At 38.8% G+C, this 18,724-nt stretch overlaps 1 protein-coding gene and 1 long non-coding RNA gene across 3 annotated transcripts in view; one reads left to right on the top strand and one right to left on the bottom strand.

The window, feature by feature from the left end:
* Positions 1–104: 104 nt before the first annotated feature.
* LOC122162764 lies at positions 105–18,060 on the bottom strand. Of its 2 annotated transcripts, none has more exons than XR_006169691.1 (3): positions 17,912–18,060; positions 17,159–17,301; positions 105–1,467 (listed from the first exon to the last, which is right to left on the bottom strand). It is a non-coding gene; the product is annotated as an uncharacterized LOC122162764 (long non-coding RNA). The 2 variants fall into 2 exon arrangements; XR_006169690.1 differs by lacking the exon at positions 105–1,467 and adding an exon at positions 9,610–13,838.
* Positions 17,778–18,724, top strand: part of NUP210 (nucleoporin 210) — a 61,603-nt gene continuing 60,656 nt past the window's right edge. Inside the window, exon 1 of the mRNA XM_042823387.1 lies at positions 17,778–17,956. Within this exon, the coding sequence (XP_042679321.1) occupies positions 17,802–17,956 (155 nt within the window). The 5' untranslated portion in view covers positions 17,778–17,801. The remainder of the gene's footprint in view (positions 17,957–18,724) is intronic.

An 18,724-nucleotide genomic window follows, 5' to 3' on the forward strand; every position in this document is an offset into this window, starting at 1 on the left:
TGCTTTGATCTTAAAAAAAATCACAATCAAACAAGAACCTTTTAAGTTCATATACATTCACAAAACGTACTGAATAGCTGATTCCATGCTTCCTGGTGAAAGATATTTCCTTTAAAAGTTCCCCTGAGTTGTAACCTTCAGTTCTCAGGTTACAAAAGCAAGGCAACAAATAGAAGTCAGCAGAAACTCTGAGGATATGACTGAAATCTCCCAGAATAAAAGCACGTAACTAAAAAATAGTTAGAGATTACACAGACACACAGGCTTCTCTAATTTCATTTTTCAATCCTTCAAAAATTAGGACCCAAATGCATTATAAAAGTGAGAAAATTAAATACAGCCCAGCTTATACAGAGTATTGATGTTATTTTCAGACTGATAGCTCTATTTTTGCATGACAAAGGAAAAGTTTTACCCCTGCTCAGTTCTACTTCTGTAGACACAAAGTACAACTCAAATGGTTTTGACAATATTATGGATAACAGTGGTGTCCTGTGGTAAGGGAGTTTATTAATTACTGCATACTCGAAAGCACAGACATATCATTGTTATAATAAATAACCAGCAACTTATTAACTCAAGGTTGGCCTCTTTAGTTCGCTCTTTGTCACCCAGGAGATCATTCATTTCATGTTAAAAACCATAAAAAACACCTTTGGGAAGGGAAGAGTTCAAAGGGAAAAACTTCATAATGTGGCTTCAGATTGAATTTTTTTTGTTTTTCCCCCGCTCAGATAACAACCCTGGTCTTCCCAGGAACTCTCTTCTATTGATGTGATTGGCCTCTTTGAAGGGATCCCCTTGTGCAGATTCATTTAAAGCAGGGTACTGGAGTCCAACTTACTAGCAAAGCCTTACTTTGGGAAATAAAAAGATGTGTCTGAATAGTGTCCTGTAGGAAAGAGGCTGCCTGGTCAGGCCACCAGTATCTGTATTGGTTTATTACATCTGCCCATGTAATGTGATGCATATTTAGGAGAATGAGGAAAATTGGCAAATGATCTCCTTTTGGAAGTGACAGCAAAAACCCTTCATTAGTTTCTCAACCTCAGGCAGAAGAGGAATTGACTTTAGTTACAATGTTTCATTTTGGTGAAATGACTAATATTGACGAATGGTAAAACGCAATGATTTTTTCCAGATTAAAAAACAATGAAGTTAGAGACAAGAGTGACAGCAAAACCATGATAATGTGAGACTTGGGTCTGCAGATCCAGTTATCCATAATCTGCATGTGATTAATCCTTTGGGTCATTTGCAAATTACTGCACCTTACAGCACTATTTTAGCTTCCTACAAACTGTCCTGTTACTGACTGCAACGTTCAGAGTTGGAATAATGCAAGAGATGGAATAATCCCAGTCGGTTTGACCAGGGCCAGACTCATAGGTGTCCCCCTCCTCTACATGGAGGCATCTTGCCACCTCCAACATCTCTCCCCCATTTCTCGTCATGGCAATGTGAGCTCTGTTGAGGGAAAAAAAAAGAAAAGCAATGTGCCAATCTTCAGTGACTGCTTCAGCTTCAATGCTCAAAAAAAGCATCTGTTCTTTTAGGGGCAAGACACCCTCCAGACAGAAATACGAGACATCACAAATAATACACTGTCAACTATTTTGAGTTTAAGCTTTTGAAACAGGTAGTATAAAAAAAAAAAAAAAGGTGTACTGCAGATAGGATGAAATGGTTGGAAAGAAACAAAAAGAAATGAGAGATTTATTCTCACTGGAACTTTTTTGTTTTTAATAGATATTCGTTAATTAAAATTTCTGAGAAACTCATCTAATGTTTTCCAATGTTGAGAACCTGTGCTTCTTTAATCTCTTTGATCCCGAGGGCTTTGATCGGCCATGTGATGACATGACTGAGATCAGACATTTACTTTCACAGTACGCAGAAAATGTGGAATTATTGATTCCGATAATCCAGCAGAGCAGAAAAAGGCCTGTGCTTTTTATAGCTCAGAAACTGATACAGTTCTCTTTCCTCACTGTGGTACTGAACAGCTGGAAATGCAAGGCCTGAAAGCTCCTTAAAGACAACATTATTCTTCTCACATTCTTATCTTTGCTGTTTGAGTCCTTCTCCCTTGCTGAATTACATCTAACTGAAATCCTCTGGTTTTAAAACAATAGAGTATGATACCACTAGCCACCACTTCATGCCTTCAGAATCATATCTTCATGATGACAGACACAGGCTATTACAATAGAATTCAGACGATACAAATCCCAGCAAAGATTTGTTCCAAGAAGTCCTTAAATTGCATTTTCAAATTCACCGGAGTGACTCAGCTTAGAGCCTTAAACCAACCACTGAAAGAAGCCTGAGGCTTAAGTCACTTTCATGCAGTGTAAACATCAACAAGTCAGTACCAAAATGGAGAAAGCTGTATTGAGTACAGTGAGGTGCTCTCTAAAGCAACAAAAGTTTTCAAAGAAGAAATCAGAGGCCCCTTGAGAGGTGCAGCAAGCTACTTTGCAGGGTGGGCAGGAACACAGAGGAAAAACATGGTGAAGTTAATAATACATTGTCTGTTGTCTCTGAATAATAATTAACATGGTCCACTAAGTGCATTTAGTTGATATTTTTTCTGTACCAGTTTTTAAATGCTTTGATAACATGATTGATATCTAGTCACTGTATAATGTATAACAAAACAAAATTGCTCTGTCGTATTTTCTCGTTTTCCAATTACTCCGAACAGAAATACTTTCAGGCATCTGGTAGTCAGCTAGTGATAGAAGTTTAGCATACATTGACAAAATGCTTAGAAATATAGTTTTTCTGTATTCCACCAAGAAAAGATTGCATTTCAGATTTCAGGACTACTTTGTGTTGTTGATGGCCTCATGTACACTCCTCATTAATCAAGTAACAATTGCTACACCTTCTCAATGCCACTGCTATAATAACTGCCTAGTAACAATGCATTGGTACTTAACCAAATATTAAAAAAAAAAAAAAAAGAAGAAAGGAAATGCAGTTTAAGGAATATTTCTAAAGATATCAGTAAGTAGAAGAGAAACACTGCCACTAGAATAAAGTCTAGGAAGAACTCCTAGTCCAAAAATCACTTGAAAAAACAAACAGAATATTAAAATAAGTCCTTTGCTTACAAATTAAAGCCAAACACATAAAACATAGCCAGGAGCATGGATGTTCTGATACTCATAGCACAACTAATGTCTGGAATGATTAAGAGAACTCTGGAGTCTCAAGAGAAGACAACAGTTCAGTGGAGCACATGAGGTTTGTATCATCAGAACAATCATCACAAGGCATACTGGAAACATTAGTGTTGGACATAGGAAGCAGCAAACCAGCTTCTAGCAAGTTCTTCACAATACAAGGCGAAGGAATATCAGTAATCACACAGAGGAAAAAGCTGACACACCCAACCAACCATAGGGTCCCTAGCTACAGAACACTCCTTCTCCAGCAGTAGCCTTTGTCCAAGAGCCATTCTTTATTCAGAGGCAGGCCCTTCAATGAGCCCAAGGAGGGATGGACTCATGGTCCACCCCTTCCAGTCACGTGGAAAGCACCTGAATGGAAAGCACCTGAACTGCCTGCACCTGTGCTTCCTGAGCCAGCCACCGCCTTCGCCAGGCGCTTTATCATCAGTTCAGCCATACATAATAGTTTCCCTACAATTTCCAAATCCATTAACCACTTCGATATTTTAATACTTCTGTGCTAGCTTTAGATTCATAAATTGCAATGAAGTAATGCCGTAAGAGATATCTTAAAGGAATTTCAATGTCAATATTTACTTGAGCGCAGACAACAAAGTAAAGGAACTACAGAAATAGGAGAAAGTACACAACAACCCTACCAGATACCTTAGCCTTTTTCCAGGCTTCAAAGGCTGTATTAACTCTGAACTATTCAGAAATTCTATTTCAGAGTCAAAGGCCTTCAAATAAAGTCTCCCACAGGCACCATGAAAAGTTTACACATTTGGATAGGAATATCTTGGCATAAGTAGACTGAACCTTTTAAATTTGTTCTCAAGTATCACTGTGTGACTTAGAGATGAATTAACATACAATCAGACTAAAACTATATTAGGCATCATAAATTAATATCAACATTTTGAAGGACTTGTTTTAACAAACAGGTAGCTAATATAGTCCAACACATTAAGGCTGGTAGGAGAAAACAGATGTTTCAGTTGCTGAATGGTTATGATGCAATGCTTCTAAGAATGTAGGAATGGTAAAACATATTGGAATAAGGCAAAGCAGCTTCTCAGTTAATTGTTCCACATCACACCATCCAAGTAAACTGTGGTTATTGATAGAAAAAACTAATCTGTTACACAGTGTTTCAAAAGCAAAGCAGTATATACAGCAGAATGGTAGGGATATTCACTTTACTTTTAAAAAGGTGAAGAACATTCCTGTCACATTGATAACAATCCTTACAGGACTTCTTAAATTCCCTTTTTCAGTCTTCAAGCAACATTTTTATAAAATGAACTCCACTGGTATTGATCCAGAACTGGATATACTGCTCACAGAAATTAGAGAAAGCAGGCAAGGCTCTGCAACAGCTTAATTACTAAAGGAAGCTGGAAATCTTTGAGGCAAGGACAAGCCCAATCAGCAAGGAGATAAAGAGCCAAAGGAGCACCCACATTAGCTCTGCATGCAGGGCATGATTCTGGGGTGCTCTGTGGGTTGGCTGGAGCAGCTGCCAGCCAGAACTTACACAAAATCCAGCTGGGGCAAATTCTACTGCTTCACATTCCCAGAGCTGGGACAAAATCTGCATTTATTTTCCTCAATAAAAGCCAAACAAATAGAAATCCCAGCATTTCCTGGCCGTACTGCAATTAAAATATATATATTATTATATGTATATATATATATAATATAATATATATATATAATATAATATATATAATTATATATATAATAATATATATAATATATATATATAAAATAATATATATATATAATATATATATATGCAAAGGAACACTTATATATACATATTATTCACATATATAAAGAAATGATAGAAGTATAATGGGGACAAATATAGACTTTGCACATCCTGCTCCAGTCCAAGTTTAAGAAACACTTTGCTTTTGGGAAAGTGTCAAAGTCAGGGCTCCTTCATAGCATCCACAAAGAGAAATTCAGAAAAAGACAATCCTCTTCTGTTTTCCACACCATCTGATTAATTATCATAATTGAAGTGAAGCAAAACCATGGTTTTTTAACCATCCCACCAAAATTCTTCTTACTGTGTAGGGAGCAGCTCATTTCTTACTTTTATTCCGCAGGAAGTTATTTTGACAAAGACGTGCTGATCACATAACATAGCAGTAATAAACCTCCCTCATTTCTAACGCTAATAGGCTGCTCATCTGTTGAAGCATGGCAATGACCAGCAATTAGCAGCCTTCTCATTTAGCTGCTGTGATTACACCCATTCTTATATTAGGATGGCATTAATTGCAGCTTATACCATCTTGATTTGTGGCACGTGGTGATTAAATGTAGCAGCAGGGGGTGGTAGTGGTGGCGGCAGTGGCTTTTCTTACTTCTTTCACCACCAGAAATGCTGGGAAAAAGCAAAGTAAGACAATGGCTGAGGCAGTCCAGCTCCCTGACCTGCTGTGTGCTGCAGATTTCCATTTCTTCTTCCTACTCAGTCCCCCTTTTCTCTAATCAGCAAAACTCATGAGAGTATTTGTTGCTCTCTCAAATTTAACAATTATTAATTTGTTCTTAAAAAATAAGGGAGTAACTAAAAAGTAAGTTTTGTATGGTTGCATGGTTCAGTCCTGGCCTGAGCCACTGATTGAGCATGTGGGGAAAGGACCCGGTCAGCCTTAGGAGCACAGGTGAAGGCAATTCAGCTGTGTGTCAGGAAGCCTGGCTGCACCTCTCTGAGATGTCATTGAAGGGCTGACTGCTACTGGGGAAGGATCTCTGGCTGGAGATTCCTTCTTGGTGAAGGGAACCTGCAAACATGGAATCTTCTGCTCCTTCTGTCATTACACTTCTAGTGAAATACCTTTTCCCGTCATGCTGATCTGTCCAATTGCTACAGTGGTCACCTGTGTCTCTTATTGCTTCCGTTAAAATTCTTGATCTCTGTGAAATCCATGCATCCTTTGTCTCTGAGACGGAGAGAAAATCCCTCATTCAAACCTGGCAGAGCAGCTAGATATTTGCAATTCTGTATGTATGAAAAAAACCACCTGTTACAAATACGGTGAATTAAGATATGCAGTGAAGTTTGTTGTTTTTCAGGCTTTCCTCTTGTGAGAGCAGTATCAGCCTTGCCTCTGACACTGAGTTCTCCATGGCTTAAACCAAAGCTTATCATGGATGCTCACTAATAACGTGCTGTTCTAAGGGGTGCCTGAGGCAGGGGCTCCCTTACAGAACTGTTTATGAATAAAATTAATGAGAGCAACATCTAAATCTAGTAATGCTGGAAATTCTCCTGTACGTCCTTAAAACCAGACATGTCAAATAAGTAGTACTTGTGAGTTATTTGTGCAATTGACACTTTCATCAATACTACTACTCCTATAATTATGAGTAGTACAACTCCCCTGGCTTGCAGGAATGTTGGGGAGACAGTTCCCTAGCAGTGGCACCTGGGTAGGCGAGGTGGATATGGCAGAAAAGGAACTTATTTTTCTTCAGGTTATATTTTAGTTGTGCAGCAGAGATAAGGCTTCAGAGTACAAACTTCAATAGTAAGGAGAAAAGAAAATAGAAAACTGTTGCCTGTTCTGTGCTCTTGAGTAAGGTAGCTCGTCAGAAGGGCTTATGCCAATACACCAGCACTACCTGAACAGGTAATTTAAGACTAAAAAACTATGCACATGAAAAAGGACGCGAATTAGTTTCTACAGTTAGTCTAATTTTGGTACTTCATACATTTTGTGTGTAGTTGTTGTTTTCTTGTTTTGATTTCTAGCATATTTTTATTTGAACTTGTATGTTTTGTAACAGCCTGTCTTCTCACAAGCTATTACTGGTTTATTTGAACGTAAGCTTAATGAAACAGGAGGAAGAAAGCAAACCTCATTGCTGGCTTCCTTCCCTTGAACAGATTAGCCTCCTCACGAAACACAGTATTCCCTGCTCACTGTGGAATTTATCCAGAGTAGAAACCATTTTCCCTGTAAGTACAGCTGAACAGTTGCAGTATATCTGATTCACTTGAACTGTGAAGACAAATAAGCCTGTGAGGAGGTACTTTCTTTGTGTTTTCAAATGCATTTTGCTGATGGCTTTTACTTCACTTTAACTGCTCCAATCATCAGGCATGATGCCAGCATACAGAGATGACCATAAAACTTCATAGCACATTTTGGACTTGAGGTGACCTGGCAGACTTTTCAACTTACAGCTAATTAGAAACCTCACTAGGGAATATCTCACTTCAGACAGAAAAGATTGTGAGTTGTTTTCAGTATGAAATAAATTGTACATAATATTTACTCACATTGATCCCTGAAGTGTGATATGCTTTGGGTTTGACAGCACTTCACCTTTCCTCTTCCTGGATCACATGAGGAGTTGATTGACTAGTTGTGATGTAGTCAAAGATAAGTACTGTTTATCCCTTTCTAATTCTGGCACAATACTTGCTAATTTGACCTTTCTAGAAAAGGATCCTACTTTCTGGTTGACTGCCTTGGAACACTAAACTGTTTACCCACTTTGTTAATTATCAGACAATCACATTACCCTACTGTTTGGATAAATAAGGAAGAGGGATGGAAGGGCGGGGGGTGAAGAGCAGCTTAATGTGAAGACAAAACTTTGGACATCTTCTGCTTTTCAGTACCAGATATACAAGCTGTTGGTTCATTAATCAAAACCCAAATACTTACATAACACAGATAGCTAAGTTTCAGTTGTTTGCAAAGTGAATCTGTCCACTTGACTGCACTATCAAATGACGTGTGATCTATTTGTAATAACATAACTAAAATGCAACTAATGTAATTTATTATTGACGTAAGCTACTATGGTAGGGATTTGCTTCTTTAGTGGGCAAAAGGGCAACACTAAGATAAAAGTAAACAACAAGTTGTAACTAAATTCAAGTGCATAATGCATGTAAATATATAACCAGCTATAATCAATAGCCAGGTATAATTTCAGGTCACTAGCCTGAACTAGGTGTGTGGGTCAGACAAGCTGTTTTGGGGAGCGATGTTTTGTCTCTGAGAGTCTCTAACATGTTAAGAAAACTGACTTTATTTTCTAATTTTCATTTAAGTACTGAAAATGTTAAAAACACCTATGCTTTGCTTTTCAATTCATTACATTCCCATCTGAAAGAAAAGTAGGTTTACCCGGTTCAAAATTTGCCTTCCTTGTTGTCTTAAGGGGAAAAACTTGGGGTCTTTTTGTTTGTTTTTTTATCCCTAGCCTTAGACTGAATGTGTACCACCCCAATACCAGTGGAACAAAGTGCAGACTGTAGCAGGATTCAGGGCACTATATGCAAAATGCCAACATTTTGCTATAGCAAATGCAATCATGAATTCCAGACTGGATTTCCACTTTTCAGATACACTTATTTCACATCTCTGGATCAATTTAAAGCAAAATATGTAATTTAAGTATAACAATTCACAGAGCTTGCAGTGTACAAAATAAGCGTGTGCATAAATCTGCTGAGGGGCAAATTGCCCATAATTATAATGATGCAATTTTTTAAAAAGAATGTAGGAAGTCAGTAAAATATTTAGTTCCGTTACAGATGGTTATTGCACTGAAGGAATATTTTGAGCTCTATTTAGTTGGTTTTAATTAAATTATGTCCTTTACAAGAAGATATAGGATTAAGAAGAAGGCACAGTTAAGGGACTGAGATATTGCTTAATATTTGAATTACGAAGCGTTTGTTATTTTTGCAAATATAGCACTTGCACATGCACATAGTTCTGCAGCATAACTGATCTCCTTAGTTCATTGCAAGATGAAATTCAGACATAAATTGGACGGGAAAAAATGGTTATGGGGCTTTCAGTGTAATTTTTCTCAGTAGATTTGCATTACAATCCTTACAACTAAGCAGATGCAAGATCAGATCTGAAAGGAAATTTCTTGAGGGTCAAATGTATTCAGAACTCAGTAAAAGAAAGTACACAGTTTTACAGAGCTACACAAGTGTAGGATTATTTATTTATTTATTTGAATTCTAAATTTAAAAAAAAAACTCCTTCATTATTTATACAGAAAAATCTTCTTTGCTTTTTACCAAGTGTTTTTCAATTTGAAAAGATCATTTCATTCCAATTTAGCCAAATGCTAGTGAATAATTTAGTACCTTTCTCTGCTGTCCTGTCATATTAATTAGTTAGAACCAAACAGTTCAAATATTCAAATAATAACTAATCTTTACTCAAATAATAGCTTTGAGTCTGAATATTACCAATTAAAACAGTCAGTTATGAGCAAAGACAATCACAGAATCATAGAATGGCCTGGGTTGAAAAGGACTACAATGATCATCTAGTATCAAACCCCCTGCTATGTGCAGGGTTGCCAACCATCAGACCAGGCTGCCCAGAGCCACATCCAGCCTGGCCTTGAATGCCTCCAGGGATGGGGCATCCACAGCCTCCTTGGGCATCACTTCTGTGAAATGAAAGTTAATGAAAAATAATCTTTCCATCAACTTAAGGATTGCCAAAAACATAGGCCTTCATACAACATCCTGCTGGGAATCTACCAGTAACCTCATTCGACAAACATAAAATCTAAATTCTCCATTTTTGTAGCTAATTCAGAACAGTGCTGCATAAAAATATGGAGAGAACAATTCACAAATAGTAACTACAAGCTACAGAGTTTAAGACAGCATGGCAATTCTGGGGCTGTTAGCTGGGACACTTACAGGGTTTTACAAATTTTAAGTAGAACGTGACAGTGGTGAGATCAGTTATTATTCATCCACGTTCATCCACTTTTTTTTTTCTTTTTTTTTCCACAAGAGAGAAGCAAGAACAAATGTTCCAAAATACTTTAATTTCACTCTGGAGCAAAGCTCAACCTACAAAAGCATCTAATCTTGTAGAATTACAGTTGCTTATATCGTGAATAACCTTGTCCCTAACCTTAGCATGTGTAATGATAATAAACTCTGTCTCTTTATCCCCTTATTAATACACTTATTATATAAAGAGCTGATCTGAGATAGTGAAAACTTCCTCAAAAGGAATCAAAGCCAATAAAAAAGTTGGGGAGAAAAAAGAGAAAACAAACGTGTCACTGAGGACCCAAGAGAGAGCATTTACAGAGAACTTAAAAAACAGCACCACCAAGATGCCAGCTAGTTAGGAGAAATAAAATGGAAGAGTGATGCTGATATGCGCAGGGTAATCGCATAAGAATAAAAGTGAACTGATGAAATCTTGTAGACAACAGATCTTTTCTTCATCGAGCAACAGGAATCTGTTCAAGGGAATATCACTAAATGGCACTGAGCTTTATTAAATAAAAGCAAAGGAAGAGAAACACTCTTCAGATTGCAAATGTACCCAGCATGCGTTACAATGAAGGGCTTCCAACTTGCATTGGAAAGAAAACAGACTTGAAGATGGACTTCCAAATTATTCAGACATGTCCCTATCTTAACAGGGATGGAATGACCCTAGTGTATTGTGAATTTTTACTTTGAACTGGAACTAATATTTTTCTATCATGTTGGATCAGTTTTATGCTTTTTTTTTTCTGCATCACATTATCTTATGTAGATTTTGACTGCTACTGAGCACTGAGAAGGATTTCTGTACTGTGCTGGATGTTCCTTTTGCCTTTTGCAATGACTGATAAGCTAGAACAGGACCATGCAAACAAGCAGTTCAGAATTTTCATTCTTATGTGCACTAGGCTACGTTTGTCAATGTCTGACTGTCATCAAGCATTATGCTGCCAATTTGTCTACTTCTGTTTCTATGAAGTTCCTCACAGCCTCGTCTTATAAAGACTTACGCTAAATAATTTTGTCATCTGCAAATCCTGCTGACCTCATTTTTTCTTCTACCCTTCATTTCTGCCTCTCCAGATAATTAATGAATACATTAAGTACTATCTATAACACAGATCCTTGGGACAAACTAATATTAACCTCCTGCTGAATTGAAAACTGACAGCCTAATGAATTAAATTCTCCACATAAGAATGGTGCTGCAATAGACATCAGAATGAGTTGAGCTTCATCCCTAACCTGAAGAAGAGGGGGAAAAAAAATCACCAGGAAAACAACTTCAGCAAGTACAAACACCTGCAATTGCTACTGAATGTTATTAGACTTGTAAAAAAAAAAAAAGAGGCTACTGCGTACAGTTTTATGCATCTCTAAGAGCTATTGTCCATACTTAAAGAAGCTGGATATACCTTAATAAATAAGATCACCTGATCTGTGTGTAACTCCTTCACTTGCTGCTGGAAGAATCATTAAGCAATCAGTAATACCTCAAGCATTTTTCACCTGCAAAATTGTTAAAAGTACTTTGACAGAAATATCCTCGCACCCCCAAATTTACTTGGGTATATGAAAGAATCATACAATCATAGACTCAGGAAGGATAATCTGTAGGTTTTAGAGCTAATTTAAACAAGATGGTGCAATCAGACTTCATACTTCGATCCGTACAGATTTTAATGCATACATAACATCCTGTATTCTGGTGTCCATGCAGCATCTCCTGCGTTTTCTTCTATCATTCCACTGCAGTAAGTTAAATCTTCTTTGGAAGAACTCATTATTGAAATAACAGCAATTGTGCTATGTTTCTTCAAGGTCAGCAAGAGTCCCTGATTTTTTTTGTACTTATGTGATCTTAGAGTGGAAAGTAAACTCTAATTTTACATTTGAAATGCATGTTATATACTGCAAGCATGCATGGAAAAATACAGAAGTATCTTGCTGAGTAAGTAGGTACAGAAGCCTTCTAGAGGCATAGCCTCACTCTGAACATTGTGTGCAGTTGTGGGTCCACAATATAAAAAGGATTTTAAGATACATGAATACATTAAGAGGAGGGCAACAAAGGTGATGAAAGGGCTGGAAGGCATGTCCTACGTGAGCAGAGGCTGAACAAAAGGAAAAATTTCTTCACTGTAAGGCTGGTCAAACAATGCTTTAGGCTTCCCAGAAGAGGTTTGTTCCCTGTGCATGTTAGTGTTCAAGAGGCATTTGGATAACACAATCATTACCAGTGCTAGGATAAGCGAAGTCAAGACTTCTGCCCAAAGTACTTCTGCTGGAAGACAGAAGAGATGCTAAAGCGTAATAAATTGTCCCATGTTGGTGTTTAAAGCATAGAAAATAAGAAAACAGTTTGGAACAGTGTTAACATTTAAAAAGACATAGAACTATTGTATTTGATTGCCCACTTAACACTTCTGAGGTGTACATACCATAATATGAAATCAAGTAACCTTGAAAAGATCATAATTCATTTTCCTTATTGCCATTACCTAAGTCATTAAACATATTCATAAGCCTACTTATACATTTGACTAATTATTTTCAAGGTTTAAGACTTCTGTGATTTCCTAAATTTCCCGGATGTATTTAAGGGGAAACAAAGGCTGGGATATTTGTTTGTTTGTTACTCTTCTATTTCTTGTGAATTCTCATCACTCATGCATTCATTCAGTTGCTCAGTGAATAGCTCATTAATATGATTTCCATCTCTGTATAAAGGCACATGGAAAAAACACTATTATGTAACACTTTGAAAAGAGCTATAAATAGGCTTCTTTAATAACCATAAATTTACATTAGAAAGGTAGATAAACTCTGATGTTAAAAGGTTTATTTTTATCTGCTGTTACTGTTTCATAATCTCAGTGTTATCAGACACATCCTGAATAATTGAGTAAGCCCTTGGTGTTTTATACTATCTGGGAAAGTCTTGCACATCAAATGGCTTTATAAAATAAAACTACCCATGGCAGCCAGGGCAGACTAGATAAAGCAACAAATGAGAGATTTGGCTCTGATTTAAGTGATGCTTCTAAACAAAAGTGGTCCCTTCCAAATAATTTGAAAGAAATCAACTTTGCTAGAATTTAACACTCTTTCCTTATTACCATTAACTGGCTGCCTTGATTTTAGTAATTTCCTGAATTTATGCCTTCCTTTGGCCAAACATCTTCTCATGACGCAGCTTGGAAAGAAAATACTGGCAGGAATAACGAAAGTGTTCAGTTTTACAGTTGCTATAAATCCATCATTAGTTTTGCAGAGAATAGTTGTAAGGCTGAGAGTGTTCTCATAAAATCTTCAATATGCGTATGAAGACACAAAAAGTCTAATACAGTAAATTGAACATGATAACTCCACCAGTAGAGAAAGCAATAAAGAAATAATTGAAAAATGAATGTTGTTTTATATACTCTGTTTCTATGATATCCATTTTAAAGTAATGAAAAGTAATGCACTTTCTGGCAATTCAATCTCTGTAGCAGCAGATCAGAGTCCTAGCAGAGGCAGGTACCTGAACCACACATGACAGCAGGATGGATGCAAACTCAGTGAGTTCTGCCAGTCAGACTGAGCAGCTGTGTAGGTTTGCACGTTGCTAAGACTTTTCATACAGTTTTGAAATAATGGCTGATTAAAACTAAACACTCAAGTACAATGATCTGAAACTACTGACTCCCACCACCCCTGTCACAGCAAGAAGGGATGTTTGTTACAATCTACTTTTCTTCTCTTGGCTGTTTAAGTGCATCTTCACGTATAGGACTACTTTACTTCCATGGCTGGTGCTTCTTTGATGCAGATATTTCACAGGGCTCTGCAGATGTAAGGATGGAACCAACAGCAAACTAAGCAGGAAGAAAGCAAAGCAATGAAAGCTATAGAAATAGTCAGCCAGGAAATACACATAAAGCACTGTACTTTGAGAGCATAGATGAGTAAAATAGACACAATGAGGGCAGCTCAAGTGTTATCAGATGTGGCCTGATAAGAAGGAAGGAAACTGACCATTTTTCCCAGCTATTTTGCAGGATATTATTTTACTCTCCTTAAACAAAGAACACCAGAAAAAAAAGGTTCTGATATCTCTGATATTCTCACATATTCTCTGATATTCTACTAACAGCCCACTTTCTTTCTCCAACTCCATTAACCTGCCCTTTTCATTTTCTACTCAGCTTGGTGTATCTTCCTTGGATTCTCAACCACGGAATCCACATTCTAAGAGCAGTCTTTCCATTAAACATACTACAATTACAATTACTTGGTTGCCTTTCTTCAGACCTTAATTTATTTGAAAGGTTCATAAAGGCAACAGCACAGATTTTTTTTCATTGATCTACTATGTGAATTCTGATTTTTTTAGTTTCATGAAACTGTCCATACAATTAGACTGCACACAATGCATTTATCTGCTCATGCAACACAGAGCCCTATATTGTTAACACACATAGACATATCCACGTAGGATATAGTTGAAACTGCTCTATCAGTAATGCTAAGCTTAAACAAGTATACTTCAATAGAATCTTCCAGACCTCATTATGTTACTTGGCTAGAATTTAACTTTTTGAGTTGCAATTGTTCACACTTGGTATTTTGTTTGTTCTGTTTAGAACTACTTTGGAAGATTTAAAATTATTCAGACATTTTAAAATATGAAATGCCTGAAAGTAAAGGCAGGTGATTTTTGGCTAGTTGTTTTTTTGTTTTTTCTTTTCTTTTTAAGTAAGCTTTTTCTTCTGAAGCTGATGTTTTCTTTGATCAGAATTTGGCAGACACTCAGGCCTCAATCCAGGAACGCATACAGATACATGCTTAGTATCCACATCAAGTTGGTTCAGCCTTCCTGAACATAAGCCCTGCAAGCAGCTGAACTGCTAAAACAGGACACCTATTGTACATCCTCGAGATCTGAGGCAGGGGAAGAGCTGATGCAATTCTAAGAGAAGACAAGTGAAAAAGCTGCATAGCACGTGGTGTTTTGTTATTTACTCAGTGTATTTTGATTGCCTCTCAAATTTCTTTAAAACACAGTTCTTCTACTCAGTCTCAGCTGCTTGGAGAATAACAGTTTATTGTTTGCCTTTATCCTTCTCACAGCTAAACAGCTCATTAAAGTACTCTCCATTATCATCCAATAACTGCATTCTTTGTGACCAAAAACATTTCCATTTTTGCTCCTCATTAGGCTTACTTTTACATTCCTACCATTCCTAAACGTCTCACTTTACAAAAAATCTTTCCTGCTCCTATTGTCTAATGTGCCAGCTAACCACCATTCCACGTGAAAATATTTCTACACACTTTGCATTGCCATTTCAGCCTGAGAAAGACGTGCTGACTCCATACTAGTCCCATACCAATACAGAAAAAGAAATCCAAGCACTGCAGCAATTATACTGGCAACCAACAAGTTTAGTAACTTCTCAGAGTGCGCAGCAAGTCTTCCTCCTAAGCTATTCTTTTCCAAAACAGTCTCTAATGATAACGCAGTGCCACTGCATACTTTCAATTTAAGTAAGTAGAATACTCACTTCATAATTTTACTGTCTAATGGAAATTGCAGAGTTGCTCATCAATGTGTCCTCCATAATGCACTTCTTACAATTGTTTTGAAAGCTTCTGAGTATGCACTTATGTCAGATATTTAATTGCTTCAGGTCTTAAGCGCACGTTGATGTTACTTATGAAATATTTTAAGTCATCCAGGTCTAACTATACAAGAACAACAATCTTCCAATAATACAGAATAGTTACTCATCAGGTACTGCAGATTTAAGATACACTCAGATTGCAAAACCAATTTTTAACAGCTAGGAAACACTTTTTTCTCACCTCATTCAAAGCAAAGCACTCGCTATCTACTCCTTAGCCACTCTGCTGTAATTACACTGGAATTGACTGTAAACGTAAGGCATTGATTTGATCATGGGTGATTTTATCTCATCCTTTCCTAATATCTGAGTCTTTTCTGAACTTTTCTCCAGAGCACATCTATGAAAGAAGGTTATGAACTCTGTGACAGAGTACACAAAGAAGTGTCAGTTTTTTGGGGAGCAGTGTAGTGTGTAGTGCCTTGATTTGCCAGAACTTTTAATACCATAAATATTTCTGGGCCCAGTTCCCAGTGATTTACATTGCAGCTGTGAAGTTCAGCCCTTCTCTAAAGTCATGCCATTTCATTATGTGCATTCAGAAAATGAGCAATATACAAACAGAAGCTGCAGTGAGAAGTGAACTGTCCAGCACAACACATCTCCCTAGGGCAGAACAGGGAACAGTCTGACAACTAACACACTATAGCTGAATAAATACTGGAAAAAAAGTATACTCCTAGGTAAATAAGACCTGTGTAAACTTACTTGCTTAGAATAGATGAGAACCAGTGAACTCACTAATGTAAATTGTAAGTGGGCAACATATCAGCTATGCCCCTGGATGGCATCCAAACTCTCTAAACAGAATTCAAATACTTTAAAAACAAAATGATTCTTCCATTCTTTGCGTCCCTTTTCTCACTGAATATCTAACCAACTTCATTCATGACAGAAGTGATTACTTCAAGGAGCTTGACTTTTCTCATGTACTGAATGGTAAAGAGATCATACTGTTAAACATACGGCAAAATAATTATATATGTGAGCAGACATTGTCAACAAGATATGACTGCAATATCAGTCTGGCTTCTGACTTGCAAAATACAATGTTTTTTTCAGAGTACTTTAAGGTGTGTACAAGCATCTAAAAAATCAAATTAATAAATACAGAAATTCCATCATATGAAACCACAGTTATTCCTACGTACATCATTCATTCATTTTAAATTTTCAGCAAAAAATGCCTGCAACAAAGTGAAATGAGCACTACAGTGCTGTCCTCCACTACAAAGTCCAATAAGTACCTTGTGGTAAAGCATATGTTTTGCAAGGTATTTATTTACAAAGAAACAGGGAAAAAAATGCTTAATTGAAATATGTGCTTCTTGGATTCCATTTCAAACTCTAAATTCTTAAATAATTTAAGATCTATCAGTGCTGGTTAAGTCTTCACTCTCTTCTCTTCTTGCCATGTTGTCCTACTTCCCATGCTGTCTGACCGCTCTTCTGAGCACTACAGGAAAAGGTCAAGCCAGCATAAGGCCAGCTGACGAAATCCACCTACTTACTGTGCTTGTTGGAGGGGCTCCAAGCTGCTCACACCACAGTCACCACTGCATTCACCTGGCTTACAGAGTTCACGTCTCACGGAGTTCCCTTTCTGGTTTCCTTAACCTCTTTCTGCACTTTGGTCCATGTACCACTTCTTCACCTATGGCATGAAGAGTACAAAAGAATACGTCTTCCTACTCGAACTACATAGAAAGGATGTAGGATGTATGTGAAGGATGTATCTTTTATTATAAAAGCGCTGTTTAGCCTAGCTGTTAGTAACACAGTAAGTAGCACAACCAGCGCAGTGACAGTGCAATATATAGCGATGCATAATGTAAAATTTGAGAGGTGACACGCACCTCCTCACTGGTGTTTTTGAACTGGGGGGAGGATTCAGGTTGCGTTTTTTATCGGTGAAGTCCATTATAACCAAATTGTCGCACACCCCCGTGCCTCGGACGTTCAACCAGTCCCTTATCGACCTCAACCATGCCAGAGCGACAGGGCAGGGCAGGCCCGGTCCGTCCCCTCTCCTCCCTTCACCCCTCCGCCCCCCCCGGGGCGCCGTCCCGCCCTGCCCCGCCGCTGACGTCCCTCCGCCCGCGGCGCACTGCCGCCCTTTCCCGCCCCCAACGGCGGCGCTCCCCGTGGCGGAGCATGGCTCCCCCCGCGCCTCGGGCGCTGCTCCTCCTGCTCCTTCTCCACCGCCTCGCCGCCTCCTCCAAGCTCAACATCCCCAAAGTGCTGCTGCCCTTCACCCGCGGTACCCGCGTCAACTTCACGCTAGAGGCCAGCGAAGGCTGCTACCGATGGTGAGTGCAGGTGCCGCCGCTCTTTGTCCGCCACTTCTCCCGGCTGCACCTGCGGCGTTCCCTCCCTCAGCCCGGGGGGAGCTCGAGCCCCGACCTCCGGGCACCGCGCCGTGCCGCAGCGGGAGCCGCGCCGCCAGGCCGCCCGCCACGCGGGCTCACGTCGCTTCGGCGCTCCGCCTGCTCCCCGTGCGGAATCCCTGAGGGGAAACACCGTTCCCGCCCCGCTCCCACACGTGTCCTCGCACTGCAGCCTTGTTGCCGCTCACGCCCTGCAGCAGCGCAGGTGTGGGCACGCCGCCCGGGCTGCGCGCTCTGTTCCGCTGTAGAAATGCCCCTTCCTCGCTGAATAACGAGGGACCGCCGGGTCGGGGTTTGGTTACCAAGGCGAGCGAGGGACTGAACGACAATTAGCTGTTGCAGATTTAGAAACTGTGTCGCGGCCTCCGTGTTAAATGAGTGCCATCAGCTCCTTATCTCCCATTTAATATACCTAAACTATAATTTATATGAGCAGGAAGTTTGTGTTGAAGAAGCTGTGGCAGCTGGGATATGTTCAGGAGGAGGCCAAACAGGTGCTGGCAGCTTTCAGCTGTTATTTGGTAGCTGGCAGTTACTGAAGCACGTTGTTTTAGGTCTGTTTTCACTGTATCAGTTTATTTGTGCTATTACCCTTCCCATCCCTGTTTAGTTCCGTGGCTTAGGTCTGTGGTAACTCAGGTGTTATTCCACGTATTGGAGCATCCAGAGTTGGCCGGAAGCAAGTTAGAG

Source organism: Centrocercus urophasianus, unplaced genomic scaffold (genome assembly GCF_019232065.1).
Source record: "Centrocercus urophasianus isolate 14NV4802_14NV808 unplaced genomic scaffold, USGS_Curo_1.0 seq_22, whole genome shotgun sequence".
NCBI lineage: Eukaryota > Metazoa > Chordata > Aves > Galliformes > Phasianidae > Centrocercus > Centrocercus urophasianus.